Here is a 19,247-nt window from a genome sequence, read left to right on the forward strand (position 1 = left end):
TTGATTTAAATATTATTACAAACCTAATGAAATTCAAATCAGTAGTAGTCCGTCCATCACATGGTGAATTTTAATGAGCCCAATGATCCTAAGAACTTTGAAAACAATTCCAGGTCGATATTTTATGTGAACACAAACATATTAGTTACAAAGCTTATATTTATCAGTTTTGAAATTCCGATTTTGTGTTACATTCCAGAGATTTGCAGCATCCCGAGTTCTTTGTCTCTATAAATGTAGATCAGTATTTTTGTCTTCATTCTTTGAAGAAGAAAATCAAATATCTGCTGTTGAAATTTTTTACATTCTTTATATAAATGTTTAATACAAAACACAAAACAAGTTAAATTGAAGCTGCGCGTTTCAAAATCTTTAAACCATTCACAAAAAATTATATTATTGTTTATCAAGTGTCATAATACAAACTTGCTTGTTAATCGAATCAGTCTATCAATACTTTGATGATTGCCACTTCTACCATAAAATCGTTCTAAGAATATCTTTTTTGTATAAAACATAAAAAAAAAATATGATTAAAAAAAATTGCCTCAGGCAGGATTTGAACCCGCGGCCGTAGGTGACCGTTGTCACACAAACCCCCGGATCTAGGAGAATGACTCACAGAATTGGAGCCACATTTGATGCAGCTTCAAAATTGGAATCATAGTGACTACTCCGGCCTACTGCTCTACCAACTGAGCTACCGAAGCAATATTTTGAGATCATAAAAATTACATTAAAGTAAAATTTTTTAAGAAATTACACATGAGAATTATAAATTATTTTTGTTGATACATATATGTACATAGTACATTCAAGTTGGCATTGACTTTTTAATAACTTAATTTTTCGACACACGGGAAAATCATTTAAATATATGCTCCAAGAATCATCAATTATATTTTTAAGATACAATAAATAATGGGTTCTATTAGCTTCTTAAGACTTACTATATTGTATTAAGGAAGGACTTAGTTCTTAGTCTTTGAGCTTTTCGAGCGCTTTTCCGCCATTTACGTCAAATAACTTTTGATGGGATTTTTAAATAATATTAAGTAATTAATGGAATCCTTTGAAGGTTTCAAATAATATTATATAGTTACAATTTTTCATCTCGAATAGAAGGGAATCAAATAAAATTTATTAAATTTTGACGTACTTTGAGGGAATGTTGCATCTTAACGACGTGCTTCCAAACAAATCACTTCATTGAGATCTTCTATATTTTATGGACGATCTCTTTTATATTAAGTTAAAATGTAAGGACATAATTTTTATTGCGTTATTACATAATTTGGGTTTCATCCAAGATTAGAAGTGACAACGCAGAAGAAAATCCTTTTATTGTTTACTTATTTGTCTAACAACTAGATCTGTGTGCTTAGCTTCATGTCCAACTATGATTATAGCTCTGATGTATAAAATGTTAAGTATCTGTCTATTATCAATCCTAATCGATGATTTGTTCTTCTAAATCGAAAATTTCTACAATTATTAGAGCACTTTAGGTATATCAACTGGACATCAAGAATATTTTAATTTTAGTCTCAATCTGAGGAAAAAACTATCCAATTGCTCAGTTTTATGTTTAGAAATCGAAAATTTTGGAAGTTATTCAACCAGTAACTCCGCGGACCTTACGATCTAAGTGAATAATTTCATACAGTCTATTCTCTATTCATTTCCTACTTCTATCCTGAATATCAAAATTGACTACAAAGCAGACCCGTCACCGGGATAGTACAGAGGTTCTATCAAATAATTACAATAACGCATCTCTCAACCTAAAGTGACCAATTATATCACTTAGAAAAACTTTTGATTTAATTTTGGTCACGGTGTCGAGTATTTCTGCGTTTCGTCACGGTGCTTAAAATAGTATAGCTCTCTAAAAAATGTCAGTATTTACGCCTATTCGGAGTAAATATGTGTATTTATATAAAAACATTACCTTTCACATTTTAGGCACAAATAAAACGTACCAAAATAGTAGTAAGGACAGGCATTTGACAATTGCTATATAATATTATTCTCCAAAAAACAAGCTTTTTCCTTGTGACTCTCTTTATAAGATGGCCCTTACTTTCATGACATCTATCGCCGTCTTCACCATATTACAAACATATTAATAAACTGAATAGATGTATATCTCTTACTTTACTCATTCTACAGTGAAAAGTATAAAATCAAAATTTAGTAGGCTTTGCTTTTTTTAAATAAAAAGTAAAAAATATTATGGTTCAAATGAAATATTGTACGTTCATAAAAAAAAAATATCAAGAAGAAGTATATACTCAAAATCGTCTGGAATCAAAATTTATTGTGAAAATCTAAAATGGCTTTTAGTTCATTTGTGGCTTTACGTAATGCGGTCCGCTGCCATCCGCCCCACATTTTAAACCTTTTAAAAGCAGTCAATGTTTCGTCTCGCTTCTTCTCTGATGATGGTGGAAGAAAGCCTAATGTAAGTTTCTCAGAAATGCCACGCCACTTTGAAGCTTAATATACTTTTTTGTAGTTAAAAGGACTCGTGCTCGGCTTGTATCAGGAGGAGGAGGGTAATCCTCCAAGGCTTACTAGCAGCGGAGAGAAGTTTGACGACCGTGTCAAGGGTAAGATCACCGAGGTTGTTAAAGTGTAAGTTCAATTAGAACAGAAGTTTATAGTTAATATAATTTATATCATAAAATATATTTGCACAGATGTGAAATGAAGGGTAAGGTGGGAATGGGAAAAGTTTTTAATAACATTGACACCGAATTCAGATCCATTGCAATAGTCGGATTAGGTCGTGAAGGCATTGGGTTTAATGAGCTGGAGATGATTGACGAAGGCATGGTAAATAAAATAAATCTTAAAAGCTTTTTAAAAAACAGTTTTTGAGACCTTGCGCAAATCAAAAATCTGCAGAAAAAAAAATTTTTTTTCTATTTTTTTTGACAGTTGACGAAAATGTCAAAGTAAAAATTATTACATAAAAATTTAGAAGTTTTGATTCATTCTTAATATATTTAGAAGTGTAATAAAATTAAATGATATATATGACCTTTAATATTAAAAGACTATTCCTGTCATTGATCGGAATGAATTTTTCTTTATCTCTTAAGAAAAAAAATTTTATCTCATTCAATTCCATATTACCATTATTATTTAATTCGAAGAAGATAGAAAATTTTATTAGAATAAATTTATTTTGGAACGTTCGATATTTTGATTAAAAGTATATGTGTATATGTGAATGTAACAAGTTTCTTATGTACCTTGAACGACTTGTATAACATATATAATAATACTTTCTCTGCGATATTGTTAAAGTGTCTGCATTTATTATATTTATATTCATTACTTATTCGTTCCGAAAATCAAGGAAAATGCCCGAGTAGCAGCAGCAGTTGGCGCTCGCAGTTTGCAGATGGAACAGTGTTCCGAGATCTATTTGGATTCCATGGAGTATCCGGAACAAGCGGCTGAAGGCAGCTCGCTTGCAGTTTGGAGATATAACGAGCTTAAAGATAAAATGCGTCGGACAAGAGTACCTAAATTGGAAATTTATGATAATCCTGATATGGATGCATGGACACGCGGCCTATTCAAAGCTGAGGCCCAAAATTTAGCACGTCGTTTATCAGATACTCCGGCCAACCTAATGACACCTACTATCTTCTCCCAGAACGCTGTCGATGCGCTATGTCCTTGTGGTGTAACCGTCGAAATAAGAACAATGGATTGGATTGAACAGCAACAAATAAACTCATTCTTGATGATTGCTAAGGGCTCATGTGAACCACCCCTAATACTGGAAGTCAATTATTGTGGCACGGCACCAGAAGATAAGCCAGTTTTGTTAGTGGGAAAAGGCATCACTTTTAATAGGTAAAATAAAATAATATAATGGTTGAGTCTTCTTGCATTTGTATTCTATTTTCATATTCTCAGTGGTGGTATCAATTTACGGACCTGTAAAGGTATGGATGAATACCGCGGAGCTATGAGCGGAGCTGCAGTCGTGGTGGCAACACTACGCGCTGCTGCCGCACTCTCACTTCCAATTAACATATCCGCCGTTATACCATTATGCGAAAATATGCCATCCGGAATGTCTTGCAAGCCTGGGGATGTTGTCAAGCTACTCAATGGGAAAAACATGTCCATTAGGGTTTGTACTTTAAAACATATTTTAATACTTTTGAACCTATTTATTAATCTTTCTAGGATATTGACAAAGCTGGAGTTGCCGTTATGGCGGATCCCATACTATATGGGCAAGCTACCTACAAGCCGAGATTGGTTGTTGATGTTGCAACATTAGGCTATGGTGTGCAGAAGAGTCTGGGTGGAGGGGCAACCGGAATTTTCTCAAACTCCCATTTCATATGGAAGCAGTTCCAAAAAGCAGGGGCACTAACTGGCGATAGGGTGTGGCGTTTCCCGTTATGGCAATTCTACAAGAAACTAGTTACTAGTAAGTTGAATTCTTTTTAAATAACATACAAAATTATCAAGCGATTTAAAAAATTGAAATGGACATTGAGTCCGAATCAAGTGATCGTACAGAATTCTTACAGAAAGAGTTCTGCATAGATAAATTTAATTTTAAAATGCATTAATATAATGGAATTTGTTGTTATAAGATAAAATATGTAAACATGCTGTGGTATGCACAGTTCATACTGCCAGATGAGGTATAGGTATAGTGTTCTATGAGTATGAAAATTATTAAAAATCCAATTTATTTTAGAATGATGAAGGCACTTCACATAAATCATAATTTTACTAATATTTTTATATGCAGATCAGACTGATTAATTAGGAAAAATTAATAAAACTGTATTTAAGAAGTAAAAAATATAATAATCATTATATTAATGAATGCAATTAATCTCTAGATCATATCAGCTTTGACATAAGTAACAATGGAAGCGGACCAGCGTCATCATGCTTAGCCGCTGCTATTCTTCATGTAAGTTGTTCTTAACGGGCACAGGAACATTATAATTAATAAAATGATTTCTTATAAAAATCCCCAAACAGGAGCTGCTGCCCTGTGTAGATTGGGCTCATTTAGACACACGCGGTGTTGGCATGTTGACTAAGTTTGGTACTATCCCCTATTTGTTGAAGAATCGTATGACTGGTCGCCCCACCCGTACTGTGGTTCAATTTCTATACCAAATGGCTTGTCCTGATGCAGCGAAACATTCATAATTTTCTTTCATATGTTCCCATTATCACAGTGAGTACTAACCCTAACCCATAATATAGAATATTTGGGATTAATTGATCCTTCGATTTAGCAATATTGAAATATGGATAAAGTGTGTGATGGTTCACATGTGCATGTGGTGTGTAAATCTTAAACTTTTCTTTCTAAACGATGTCCTTTTGAATGTCATTGAAAAACACGCTCCAATGAGAAAAGATGAGTGCTTTAATTTTAACGAAAACTAAACTTTGGATTAAAAATTCTACTACTTGAATATGCTTTTAAAACTGAATTCGTGAATGGATGGAATAACTTTATTGAAGAAATCAATATTGTATGTACGTTTATTTAGTTGGAGCCTAAATAAAAAAATTATAATTGTTTATTTGGCTTTAAAATAATTTATGTATTTATTAAATAAAGTATTTACAAAATATTTGATTCTACAATAACATGTCTTTGTTGTTATCGACATTGTGAAAATCCCCTATGAAGAATTCATCGATCTTATGTATCGATTATATAATATGATAATAATATGATACGATTTATTTTATCGCAAAGAAATAAATACTGTATTTAGCTGATTGATGTGTATCGGCAATAAAGGGACCATGGAGGAAAACATGATTTAAAATGCATCTTTCAGAAACGTTCTCAAAAGCAAGCAGGAATAATTTTGTCGAAAGGTAGGTTTAAATAGTTTACGTTCTTGAATAAAAAGAAGTAGTTATTAGATAGATATTAAACTATTATCTAGGGGTCTGTAGATATTAAACTAACCACGACTGAAAACTGACCACCTAGATTAACATCAGTATGTTAATAGAATATGTTTATAGCGATCTAGTACATGCTTATATTATAATAGATGAATAATGTACATATACCAAAGTCTTTTCATCTGTAAGTTAAAGATAACACAGATGAATGCCTCAACAAAAAACATCAATTTCTACTTGCTATTTAATAAAATTAGTGTAGAGTATTGATAAGCGTATTAATAGGGGATTGTTAGCAAACCTATGCTACTTCTTTAGAACAAAGAAGGCTTTGACTTTGAAGACTTGATCAAAGGCTCAGATAACAAATACTATGTTATAAATACATAGTATATAGATTATATGTTATATATTGAAAATTTTGGCTAAACAGGAAGATATAGCAATAGGGATGTAGCAATTGAGCAGAAGTATTCTTTGGTTAGAAGTGAACTCGCTTAAAATAAGTATCAATATATCTCCAATAAGTATCACTAAAGTTTAGAGATCTATGTGTGGTATTAAAAGGCAAACTAGTACGGTATGATTATTTTTGCTTCTGACTTTTAAGAATAGATACTGTTTGGTTTATTACCCATGAAACGTAGCAAAGGTTCTACATTAAAAAAAAGGAAATTCAATAAATTGATACATATTTATAGTTATAAGTAAGGAATGTTGAATGTTTGGAGAAGTATATGTTACCCTGTATATGTTACTGTACGAGTATTGACAAAGAGTAGAAGTTAATGTTTCGTTTTTGTTGGGTTTTTGTGTGAGTTTGGCTCAATTTGCTCATTTTTAATGAAACATGATCAATTAAACATCTTTATTGTATTTGTGTATTTGTATTTCAAACTCAAAGCTGATTTTTCTAAAAATGATATACAAGATTTCTATTGTTAATAATAACAAATTGTGTTTTTTGCAAAGTGAAATTTATTTATAGTAAGCCAACAAAGAAAATCTTTTAGTTGTTACTTAAGTCTTGCAATTTAATGGGCGTGTACCCTGGCTTCAAAATATCTTTAATTGAACCCGAGAACCCGAACTTGAATCACAATCCCAAACAGGAAAGTTTAGTGCAAAAACAAAGTGATGCAATAGTTCAGCGCCATTAAGCCATGTTTGATGACGTCCAGTAAAACTGAACTGCAGACATAAAAGGTTTGAAACGACTATCAACTGAAATTGACACAGATCTGAGTTCGAATGGTACTGCAGGTTTTTGTTAATTTTTTTTTTCAATTCACACTAATATATATGTGGGAGAGTAATGAGTTGAAGTATAAAAAGCCACCTGACCTTTAGAAAAGGTATCAGTTCGTTTTCTAAGTGCAGAGAATAAACATACAGAAATCAAAATGAAAGTAAGTAATACAAATCGTAAAAAATATCATTAAGGATATCACGTACCTTTGGGTTATATTTACTCGTACGGTTATGACGTCCTTTAACATATTTTCAATCCTTCAACCTTCCTTATTTTTAGTTCGTCATTGTCTTCATGCTTATTGCTTTGGCTTTCACCGCATCGGCTTCGGTCATCGCTGCTGGTCCCTTAGGTATCGGTGTTGGATTAGGTGTTCCAGCGCTTAGCAGCTTACAAATTGCTGGAGTTAATCCACTCTTAACCAAGAGTGTGCTTCTCGGTTGAAGCATTTCCCTCTACATAAAACCATCAATGTAATAGATTATATAATAGCAAATGTAAAAAATCGCATGAATCGGTAAAAAAACTGATTATGCAACAAAAAAGATTTTAATAAAAAATAACTAAAAAAAATTTTAAATCATTTTTTTTATTTTTGAATGTAATATGAAATGAAAAGGATGAGAATTTCAAGACAAATTCTAAAAAGAACGTCCTAGGCACTAGGCACGTGAGCTTTGATATTTATAAAGGCTTGTCCAGCACAGCAAAAAGCTTTTTGCTTGATAAAAATCTTGATTAATTTTAAATACTTAATAAGTTTGTCAAGTTCACAGAATAGGGGGGTTAATGAACGTTCAATATATCTAATTGCTTTTTCGGATAATAGCAACTATTTCAAAAATAAAATGAATTCCCAATGTGTTTCAGATTTTTCAGAGGTTTTTTTAATGCAATGCATCTGAAATAAAAAATTTTTTAAATTATTTTGGAATAAACGTCTTGCAAAATTAAAATGATATTCATCTGTATCTCGTTTATTAGAAGTCTGCACAGAAGAAACGTAGAATTTGATAATTACTAAAATTTCCTTTCAAACCTCTATAATATTATAATAATATTGAGATCTCATATTACAGATCTATTGTGGCACTTCATGGATTGATACTTCTATTAATCTATCTTCCATAATAATTTGTGATTTCGAACTCCAACTTCTGCATCCAATATAAAATAGCTTCCCAAGTATCTTTATCGTTTATGCTTCAGTGATGAGCAAGCTTCCAGCAAATACTTTCATTCCTTATAAAACCTACAAAGTCCAGAATTGTAAATACCGAGAATTTCTGTATTGAAAGTTAAATAGTATTCATTTAATCGTGAATCCTTAAAATTCTGTCTAAATGAAAAAAAAAAACTGCATATTCGTTAGCCACAGAATGGTTCTGAGTTTAGTAGTAGCGTGGTTGCACTATTCTTGGTGAACTTTTTCGCAAATTCATTTTCAGAAGTTCTAGCGTGATCATGAAAGCGATGGGATTTATACCTGATAAACTCTTAAGTTAAGGATAATTAGCTTGTTAAGGCATCTTATAAGTGTTGTAAATGCTTTTAGCTCTTAGCTCTAGTTAGCTCTGAGTAGTCATTTGAACCCATTTTTTTTGTTTGGTATTTTCTTCTTTAAATGCTCTAATAATGCAAAAATATTCAACCATGTTGTTTTTCTATCTGCACTAAGGTACGTCGAAACCAAACCTCCCAAAATTTGGAATTTTGATTGCTTTTAATGACTTCATTCGATTGTTGTTTTTTTTCCTTAATTACAGCTATTTGGGCTCTTAAGTAGATTAAAAGGATCCATGTTACCATGCATACATTAAAGGGATCAGCAATGTGTTCATTAGCTGTGAGCAAACTCAAATAGTAAAATGGTATTCAAAATAGTATTTACATTGTTTGCTAAAGCGCCAATTTTCTTAAAATATACTTTACAATCTTAAACTTAAAAAACTCTAGAAAGAAGAAAAACCATATCAGAGCTACTAACGTTTTTAGGTGATACTTATTATTTTTTTTTATGGTCGTAATTTGGAGCACTATGCATTCATTTTAGAGAGACACGTGATTAATAAAGAATATGCTTTCATAAACTAGAAGATTTTTAGTAAAATAATCGCATTATAAATGTCCAGATTTGTAGAAGAAGTGTGACTAAATTTGAGATACAAAGTGCAATAAATATTACCAATCAACTATCGTATTTATTAGATTTGGTCTCGTGGCCCTTTTTTTCATCGTTAGCAAATAGTGTCGTTGCAGGGTCTTCTTTTGATATGATCGATTTCATGAAGGATCGTTTCAGGCAGAAGTTGATAATTACTCTGGGATAAGTTTCTAAAACATGTAGCGTTAAATACAATATTGTAAATCATAGTGATTTTCTGGTAATTTGAATGTCAGAAAAGCAAATCCATTTAGAGAATTGACTTGATTGATTTTGCTTTTCTGCAAACACTTCTTTTTGTTGACTATGCGTCTTTCCTTAAAGTGTTTAAGTAATACTCACGTCTCGCATAAAAAAGTAAATAGACTAGGACTTACTAAGAGGAATGTAATATAATAAATAATAAAATATTTCACGGAAAATTAGCGCTACGCTCCATTCATTAGTTGAAATATCAAGCTCTTAAGATAAGAGAGAAGACTTCAATAATTTTTATGAAATTCTTTTATTTATTCCGATCTTTTCGACATTTTGTAAAATATAATAGGGACTGTAAAATAATGTAAGCTCTCTTGTTAACTCTATTTTTAACTGAGTTTGGTTAGGTTATTTTTTTTTAAACTAGTGGTGTAAATTCGACCAACAGCCGGTGCTGCGTCAAAAGAGTCCTATTATACCAAATTCACTTTTAATTACGCAAATCCTACTAAAGTTTTATGAACAAAGTCCAAAACTAAGTCTCGAGGAGAGCTCTTAGTATGTACTGATGACAGAAATTCCATATGAAACATGTTTCTTCTGTGCACTGTTAAAGCTGGACAATCACAAAGAATATGCATAGTTGTCTCTTTTTGAGATCTTTCAGGCATAATCTGCATTCCGGATTAGCAGATAATTGAACCTTATGTAGATGATTTTTCAAGCTCAAGTGACCTGTAATGAATTTTTTGAGAATTTAACAATGTTTTTATAGAAAAATTGTTTGATCAGTTGGTTAGGTTATATCGGCGACCCTAGAGATTAATTTAGACCACCGTATAAAATTTAGAGATTTTAAACACCAACTTGAGCCCTTGACTAAAGTAAGAATTATGTTTTATAAATCTGAAATCGTTCCATTTATTCTATTTATAGAAGTGATTTAATGCTACATATATATTTGACGAATACTTACTGATGAATTACGTTAATCTTAAATGTTTATCTGAGATTGAAGTATATTTTTTTTTAAAAAATGCATATTATAATTTGCTTAATGTTTTATTGCCAACGGAATACTTAAGATATCCAATTGTGATCATATGATGTCAAGCAAATGAGGACGATACATATTTAAGAATGAGGTCAACTATCACAGATTTTCAGTCGAGAGAGGTAGAGGGGTTTCGATCTACTTTAAACGAAAAAGTCCAAATACACATACGGCAGACATGCTGAAGATGCAGATTCCGTTTTTGTATGTGGTGAATATGGAAAAGTAAATAAAAAAGGCGAAGCTAATAGTTATATATAATTAAATAAATAATATGACATTAAATATTTAATGTTTGATGATATTATGTAAATATGTTAAGTTAATGATTTTTTCTAAGAGACTAATTGATTTTAGGCCAAATATATACTCTATCTTGTATTCTTGCAAGTGCCTCAATGAATTTTATTTCTAACAACCCAACAGCACCTTTCTCTGACGGTATCTGGTATGGTAATTTACATAATTGAATAAATTGCTTTTGCTGTGTTAGTATGCAAATTTTCCAAAAATGTAATCACCTCGTTAAAGATATAAAAGGTCGCTGCCGCAGATCAAAAGGTATCAGTTAATTTTCTCAGTACAGAAAGTAAACAAAGACTAATCAAAATGAAAGTAAGAACATTAAAACTAACGAATATGAAAAAATAAAAAAATATTTTACTAAAAATCCTTATTTCCATAATCTTTCAGTTCGTCGTTATCTTCATGGTTCTCGCTTTGGTCCTTGCTGCCTCAGCTTCGGTTATCGGCCCATTAGGCGTTGGCATTGGTATACCAGCCGTTGCTACTGTACCAGCGATCGGTGCTTTGCCACTTGGTGGTGCTCTCATTGGCAAAGGTGCCATCCTTGGTTAGGACATTTTCCTACCGTCTTTTTTTTTCTTTTTTACAACAGGACCTTAGGAGCATTGAAAACCGATCAACGTAACAGTTTAAAACCAGCAGCAATGAAAAATCATATATTTTAGTTAAAACTGAAATTGCAACAAAAAAAAAAAACAAATGTATAATAAAAAATTCTTTTCATCAAAAATAATTTCTTTTAATTGTTTGAGTGATCGAGTTTTGATAGCAAATGTATAGTTTCAGGTTACAAACGCACAATATTAACATTCTTATATTTTCTATAAATTAAAAATACAATAATTTTACTAAATTACGCCTACCCCTCATATGGATATTCCCAATAGTTGCTAAATCGGTTAAATTGCAGGGATTGCTATAAAAAATCGATTAAAAACTTCTCTACCATTGGGCTATCCATTAAAAGATTTGCAGCAGTTAACGACGAATATACAATCTACGATAATAATTAATAAGGATATTATTTGTATAAACAGACTTTTCCAAGAATACAGAACGCATTGATAAGCCTTTATTCGGATTAAACTTTACTTTAAGTTTCCCACTTGAAGAGGAATCATGAATATAAGCTTTTAAAGGTTGGGTTTAAACTTAAAAGAAATACGGTTGCAGTTCGAACGCCTTACACTTATGAAGTAGTCCACTTAAGAAGTAGGATACTTTCAATCAACTTGATATATAACGCTTAAATATTACAAAATGTTGTCGGACACTTAAGTGACAGAACTTGTAAGAATACCACACAAATGATATCAAATGTTTATTAGGAAAGCATTAAAGATTTATAATTATAGTTTATTACTGTTATATGAACTAACATAAACCTCATTTTGAAGGTAGTGTAGAGCATACATCATTAATGTTATCAGAAAACAAGAACTTCAGTTCTCTAAAGGATGACTGCATCAGTTTTTGGTTTACCGTTCTCTATGTAATGAGGTAATGACTCTATCCATAGCTTTTTCTGACCCCTCAAGTGTTATACTTTCTTAATATATAATATATTGATTGCAACTTAATATGCAACTTTACAAGTCAGAAAGAGAATTCAGAGCATTAGGACCAAGCTGGCTGTCAGAGTAAATAATAATTCTCGAGCCAGACGAGACGACATTTTTTAATGATGTTGGATCTCACGGATAAGTTGACTGCGTGAACTTCAGCTAAGAAGACGCTCGGGCATGTGCCCAATGCCACCGAAATTCTGGTGTTGGGTCCACATACACCAGCACCAGTGTCTCCATATATTTTCGATTAGTCTGTGTACCAAATCAAACTTTTTGGGTCAACCTGTAGGCCTCCGTTATCCCATGTTGAATGTGATGATAAGTGAACCTCAAATTTTCTGCCAAAGCGATGTACATTTGTCATGTAGTGTCCATCGCGCTGAAGTATTTTATGTGCTCCAATGTTTTTAATTATTGTTTCATGACCGTAATCATGGAGTCTTAATCGGAGCGCACTATATATAAGCGCAGCTCCGAACTTTAACTTAGAAGTTAAACTATATTGAGTTTATCTTTGGCCATTTGCGAGTTAAAAGAATTTATACATACGAGTATATAAAATGTATTCCAACATTTACTATAAGAGCATTGATTAGATTGAGAAGGGCCAATTAAAATTGAAAATTCTAAAACTCATCTAAGAATCTAAAAATATTAGCTCTAATTGGACAGATTATTTTGTTGTTAGATAGATTGTTAAATAACACTTAAATTAATTTTTTTTCGCGACAGAGAATTAACTTTGAATTTTATTTTCTAATAATAAATATGGTTAGGTTCTTCAGTCATTAAATTTCAATTTAAAAATAATAAACTGTTGTCATTTTGCCATAAGCTCTTATAAATGATCTATTGAAATGCGAGTATCATGGCTCCATTTTTCAGTTCCATAGTTAATAGGAACACCGTATTTAACGTGTTAAATCCAGCTATTACCACTATCAAAGTACCAAGATAAACTAAAATTTTTTTATCTGAAACTAATTGTGTATAGTTTCCATAATCACTCTTCTTCCACTTTTTGTTTCTCCTTCTCCTAAAAGTTATTGCTCATGCTGTAATTATTTTTTTACTGATTCTATAATGTGATGTTCTTTGATCCTATTACGATTAGGATAGGAATTAATATTACCACTCGTATTAGCAATTAATTGGTAGTTACATTTACGAAGAGAAACCTAAAGTTTAGTCCGATTTTAATATAGGTAAATCGAATTACAAACATTAAACCATTAAACCTTACAATAAATCATAAGTGAACATAATCAATGGTTTAGATTATACTTTAGGAATGTACATATATGGTTCACAGTTCTATGAACAATTCGAGTACTACTAACTCGGTTAAGTTGTTAAAAAACATCTAAAAAGGCTTACGATATTCTGCATATAAAAGTGAAATAAGCATGACTGCCTGTAAGCTCTTTGTGAATTGTCCAAAATGTACTTAAAATTTCAACAAGAGCTAGAAGTTAGCAACTACTATCTTATATCACACCCGGTTCCTTTGAAATATTTATTTGTGCTTTCTACTAAAAAAATGTTTTTTTGTTATAATATTAATGAATGTTAAATTCCGAAACAAAGACTCCGATAAGATGAGAAAAAGACCGAACATTTTCATACCTTAGAAACTGGCGTCAAGCTGTTTTGAGACGCAAAAAGAAATCTTAATATTATTGATAAACATTTTCCATAATTGATTAAAAAAATGCAAAACTATAATAAAAAACTTGCTTTCAGCATTTCTGGATTTCTAGCGATCGTTTAGGCAAACCTTAATCACCTTTCTTCATAATAAATATCGATTAAAAATGCAGCTTACTCAACAATTTGTATAAACGTGGTCATACCTGTGATCGGCTATATGTTATACGAGCATGTCTGCCAGAAGGGAATATTTTAACTATAAAAGTCTGTTTAAATCAAAAGAAAGCATTAGTTACCTTTTACAGTTCTAAGCGTAAAATACCAAATCACAATGAAAGTAAGTTCAACAACTATTATAGATCTAAGGAAGAAGTCGTCAGATATTTCATTTCTCCTCTATGGAGTAGTGTGGAATAACTAAATAAGTATTTCAATCCTTTCAGTTCGCGATCGTTATTGTCTTGCTGGCTTGTTTAGCTCTCTCAGCCACTGCTTCTGTGATTGCCGGATCAATTGGTATCGGTGGTGTTCCAGTTGTCACTGCTATCTCAGCTGCTGCGATTCCAGCTGCTGTGCCAATTGCTGCACCAATTCTAGCCAAAAGCGTGATTGTCGGTTAAATGTTAGTTATTTCTTTATTTTCTTTGTTAATTTTAAGTTAAATGAGAACTTTATCAGTTTCAATTAGCATAATAAAAATACTAAAATCAAAAAAAAAAACTTGAATACTTATGAAAGCCTAATAAAAAAAATACTTATATACGTATATAAACCAAATAATATCGTTTTTTTAATTCCTTTCGCAACTTTTGTTTAGCATTTGTGTTATTTAATAAGACAACTTTTTAAAAAAATAATATTAAAAATTGAATCAAAATAAACTTTCATCTTGAAAGAATCATCTATAATCAAGCTTCTAAAAAGTGCATTGATATTCTACATGGGTGCAAACCCATCAACTGTCTTAAGGTTCTGCAACTAAAATATTACCACTTTGAATCTAATCATAGCCAGACTTTCATATTCAAAATATTTACAAACCATATTAGTTATAGAATTGTTAGAAGTTGCAAAACCTTAAACTCTAAATTACAGTTAAAACGATCGAAGTGCGAACTACTTCTAGACGAAAAGCACATTGAACATCACATAAACATGGTGTGATGTCTTTGCAGTATGTTAATTGGAGATGAGATGCATGGACCCATTACATCTTGCATTAAAATTCGTTTATGGGGCACACATATTTTACAAGAATATTTTATAACAAAGAAAAAACAGAAGAGGCTATAATGCCCCGTGCAGATAACAATAGCAAAGAGAAGTCGTAAATCTATAGTTCCGCAGAGTTCAATAAGTTGTGCAGTTATGCTTGCGGCTATCCGAAAATTCGGTGACTAAATGTAATGTAAGAGGAAATTTTTTTATTTGTATACTCAAAAAACTTTTTAATAATTTTAGGGAGTGTACTTCTTTTCCCGAGATGCCGACAACTTTTTTATCACTTCTTTAAACGTATTAAGGCAACAAATTAATTCAGCACTACGCCAATTTAAATTCACATAGAAGGATTACTTTCTAGTAATATTAGAGTAGTAGGTAGTCTCTACTTCTTAATATTAAGTTAATCTCTAGTAGCAAGTAGTGAGAATATCAGCGACAGTCTCAAGATTAAACAATTTTCCTTAGCTGAATAGATCAAATATATTATTTTTATCAATTATTTCATCTTTGCTTGGAGTCTACAAAAGTTTTAAGTTATTCAGTTTGCCACTTTTATTTACGAAAATAGGTGTGTACTTAAATTGATAATTCTGATAGGTGTAAGGATTAATATTATTTCTCTTATGATAACAGTTCCTGCATTTCTAATAAATGTCCATTTACTATAAAAGTATTAAGTCCTTGTAATTATCTAGATTGCTATTTGATATCCAGATGCCATCATCTAGTTTCGACTGAGTTTTTATTAACCATCTGATTTAAATAGCTCATTAAGTTCGCTAATAATAAAACATGCAATATAGTCTAGCGGAAATAAAAAGTCTAGAGTGTGTTCTTTCACATATAGCATAAAATATTATAGTTCACGGCTCTTCTCTAGGAACCATTGACGGTAACAGTACGATTCACTTTTTTATTGGAGAAATGCGGCTCAATTATGTCATCATTGATTATTTAGAATATCAACATATTAGTTGATTAGAGAATCTATTAAATAATATAAAGAATATAAAGTTAATCTTTTGACAGCATAAATTTTAAACCAGAGTCTAAAGAGTCTATTGAAGATACAGAATATACAGCTGACTTTATGGTATCTTAGATTATATTGTCAACCAGCATCTGAGATGTCTTGAGAGTCTACTAAAGGCACATTATTTAAATATATTAAATATAAGCATTTCTCCTTTGTCCTCCTCTGATAATAACATACTTCTCATTGCATATTTATGGAGAGGTAAAACTATTTCCGTTGCATATTTTAAAACAATAATTTTATCTTAACAAACAATGCAGAATTTTAATTTATATATTTTATTTTATATTTCAGAATGAGTTATTTTCATTCTTGTCAGTGGGGCAACAAAGTTAGATAAAAGAGATAGTTCACCTTATGTTCATATATTATATTAAAGAAATGAAATGTGTTGCGCCCTCTTGCTATAATCTGTTCTACAAGATTTAAGAAAAAAACTAATAAAAATATGCATTTACTAATATTTGAATGATTTGTTTCTAAATATAGGTAAGAGCATTATTATCTTCAAAAAAGTATAATTTTTTTCCAATTCAATAAAATTTTTCAAACCACATTTGTCCACTCTTTTACTCCAATCCTAACTATTGACTTAATCTTTAGTATAATTCATTGCACCTTATATTATTTTTCTTAAGCAACTGCCTATTGTATCTAAAATTTACTAAAATTACCATTGAAACTGTGTTTGGTTCTCTTCGGATTTCAAGCACAGATGATGCAATTTTTCAATAAATTAGAACATGCAATATGCAAATCATCAATCAAAGACTTAAAGCCAACTAAATAAATTAAAATATGTATATATTTACATATTTAAATAACTACACTAAGCTGACCAACTTGACTTCTGAAATCAATAATTTATGTTATTGAAATATATTTAATAATATAAAAAACAGAAATGATATTATTTAAAAGTCTTTAGAGTTCTTACAAGGCCACAAGACTTACAAGAAAGCCATTGTCTTAAAAAGCAATTAAACTAAATAATATAATAAAAAGATACTCCCCCAAACTGGACTAAGAATGTGACTGTGACTGTGACTGTGACGTGTCTTGAATATTTTACTACAATTTTATTTATTATTTTCTGCACTTATCTATGCATGAATCCATTAACCCTACAACAAAAATTAAAATACCTTCTGCGCTATAAAAGACCAAATAAACTATACGATAGACAACAGTTTATTTTCTTAGTTCAGAGAGTAAAGAAATATCAAAATGAAAGTAAGCATTAATCATTGGAGGCCCTTTTGCAGGACAAAGGTGCATACATAATTATACAAAAAATAATATATGATATTTTTAGTTCCTAATTGTTATTGTATTACTTGCCTTGGCTTTTGGTGCTCAAGCTTCACTTCTTGCCGCTAGCCCATTGGGTCTTGGAGTTGGTATTGCTGCCGTTCCTGCTGCAGTGCCACTTGCCGGCCCTCTCCTGGCAAAAGGACCCCTCATTGGAACACTTGGACACCTTGGTTAAACGATTTTTTTACTTATATTTAGTTTTATTTGAAATAAGGATTTTGTGAACAATATTCTGAAGAGAAAGACACCTTATAAAATTAAAAAAAAATATCAAAATGCTTAAAATGTAAAAAAAAATAAATATATTTACAAAAATAACACTAATTTTTATTACTATAAAGGAACAATACATAGACAATATTGAAGATAAACTATAAACAGAAGATTCCAGGAGATTCCAAATCAAATTCGATAAAATGAACGGAAATGTGATTGAAAAAAGTTTCACAGAGAAGTAGCTATACCTCTTCCGATGTAAGGGAAGTAAAAATATATATCAAGAAGACTGTCTTTGCAAGGCTTAAAAAAGCATTTAAAAAATCTAATAAATTTTACTGATAATTTAATTTATAGTTGGTCATCTATTTAAAAACACAATTTTTGGTATTAGGGAGTAATTTTTGATTTACTCTAATTCCGAATTACCCTCCTCCTTTATAATACGATCTGATAATTACCAACTTTCGGGTGATTTAAATTTCCTAAGTTTTACAAACGTATTTTGGAGAATCTAAATTTTCGTTACTTTAACTTTTCGTTACTTTAACTTTTCATTACTTTAACAATCTGTTTCTTACTAACAACTAGTAATTATTTTGTAAATAATAATAATCACTAAAATAACTGAACCCCATACAGCTATTATAATAATAAGTGAAGTATATTTAATTTTTTAAAAACTGTACCCAATCTCTGTGTGGGTTAGGTCTAAGATTTAAAACCTTTCCAACGTTGCTTTTGCTAAGATATATAACATAGTATATATAGGTATTTAGAAGAGAAGACGGCTTAACCTTTCTGTATATCCATCATTGATTAATTTATCGATTAATCTTAGCTACATCTGAAATATTTAACTAGAGTTTCCATAGTTGTTCTAATTGGTGTATTTTACACCTATGTTGCAATGGTAACTCGTTTAAGACAGGCAGGTCATTGGAAATTATGGTATAGAGCACTATTAACTAGCGCAAAAGATAAAAATTTGTTGTAAAATTATATGAATCAGTTAAGTCAGTTAATAACTATTAGCATAATTACAATGATCGCCTAATAGTGATGTATAAGAACTACAATTAGATGGAGTAAGGATTTTAATGGATGCAAATATATCCACACTACTTGGTATCAAAATGAATTTACTATTTTTTAGATTGAGTATTCTAGAATATTCTAAATTTAATATTCTTCCGTTGCTACTTTGAATATGTTTTGCTTAATTAAAACGCTTTGGAATCAAGTCCTTATAGGGAAGAACTAATTGCACCCAGCTTTGTAAATCGCTTTGTAGATAGCGTCATAATATTTAATAAAGGTTTTGGATTTAACTATTAGAA

At 30.9% G+C, this 19,247-nt stretch overlaps 1 protein-coding gene and 1 non-coding gene across 2 annotated transcripts; one reads left to right on the forward strand and one right to left on the reverse strand.

Moving 5' to 3' along the window:
• Positions 1-544: 544 nt before the first annotated feature.
• On the reverse strand, positions 545-710 carry Trnas-gga. The gene is made up of 2 exons: positions 674-710; positions 545-579 (listed from the first exon to the last, which is right to left on the reverse strand). It is a non-coding gene; the product is annotated as a tRNA-Ser (tRNA).
• A 1,553-nt stretch (positions 711-2,263) lies between these two features.
• On the forward strand, positions 2,264-5,510 carry LOC119689394 (cytosol aminopeptidase-like). Its single transcript, XM_038104217.1, has 9 exons — positions 2,264-2,464; positions 2,519-2,637; positions 2,703-2,838; positions 3,368-3,873; positions 3,937-4,156; positions 4,213-4,462; positions 4,887-4,960; positions 5,032-5,233; positions 5,295-5,510. Exons 1-8 carry the CDS (start codon positions 2,336-2,338, stop codon positions 5,203-5,205), a joined length of 1,608 nt encoding a protein of 535 aa, XP_037960145.1. The 5' UTR covers positions 2,264-2,335; the 3' UTR covers positions 5,206-5,233; positions 5,295-5,510.
• The last annotated feature ends 13,737 nt before the right edge of the window (positions 5,511-19,247 follow it).

The sequence above is a fragment of the Teleopsis dalmanni genome, chromosome X (genome assembly GCF_002237135.1).
Source record: "Teleopsis dalmanni isolate 2A chromosome X, ASM223713v2, whole genome shotgun sequence".
NCBI lineage: Eukaryota > Metazoa > Arthropoda > Insecta > Diptera > Diopsidae > Teleopsis > Teleopsis dalmanni.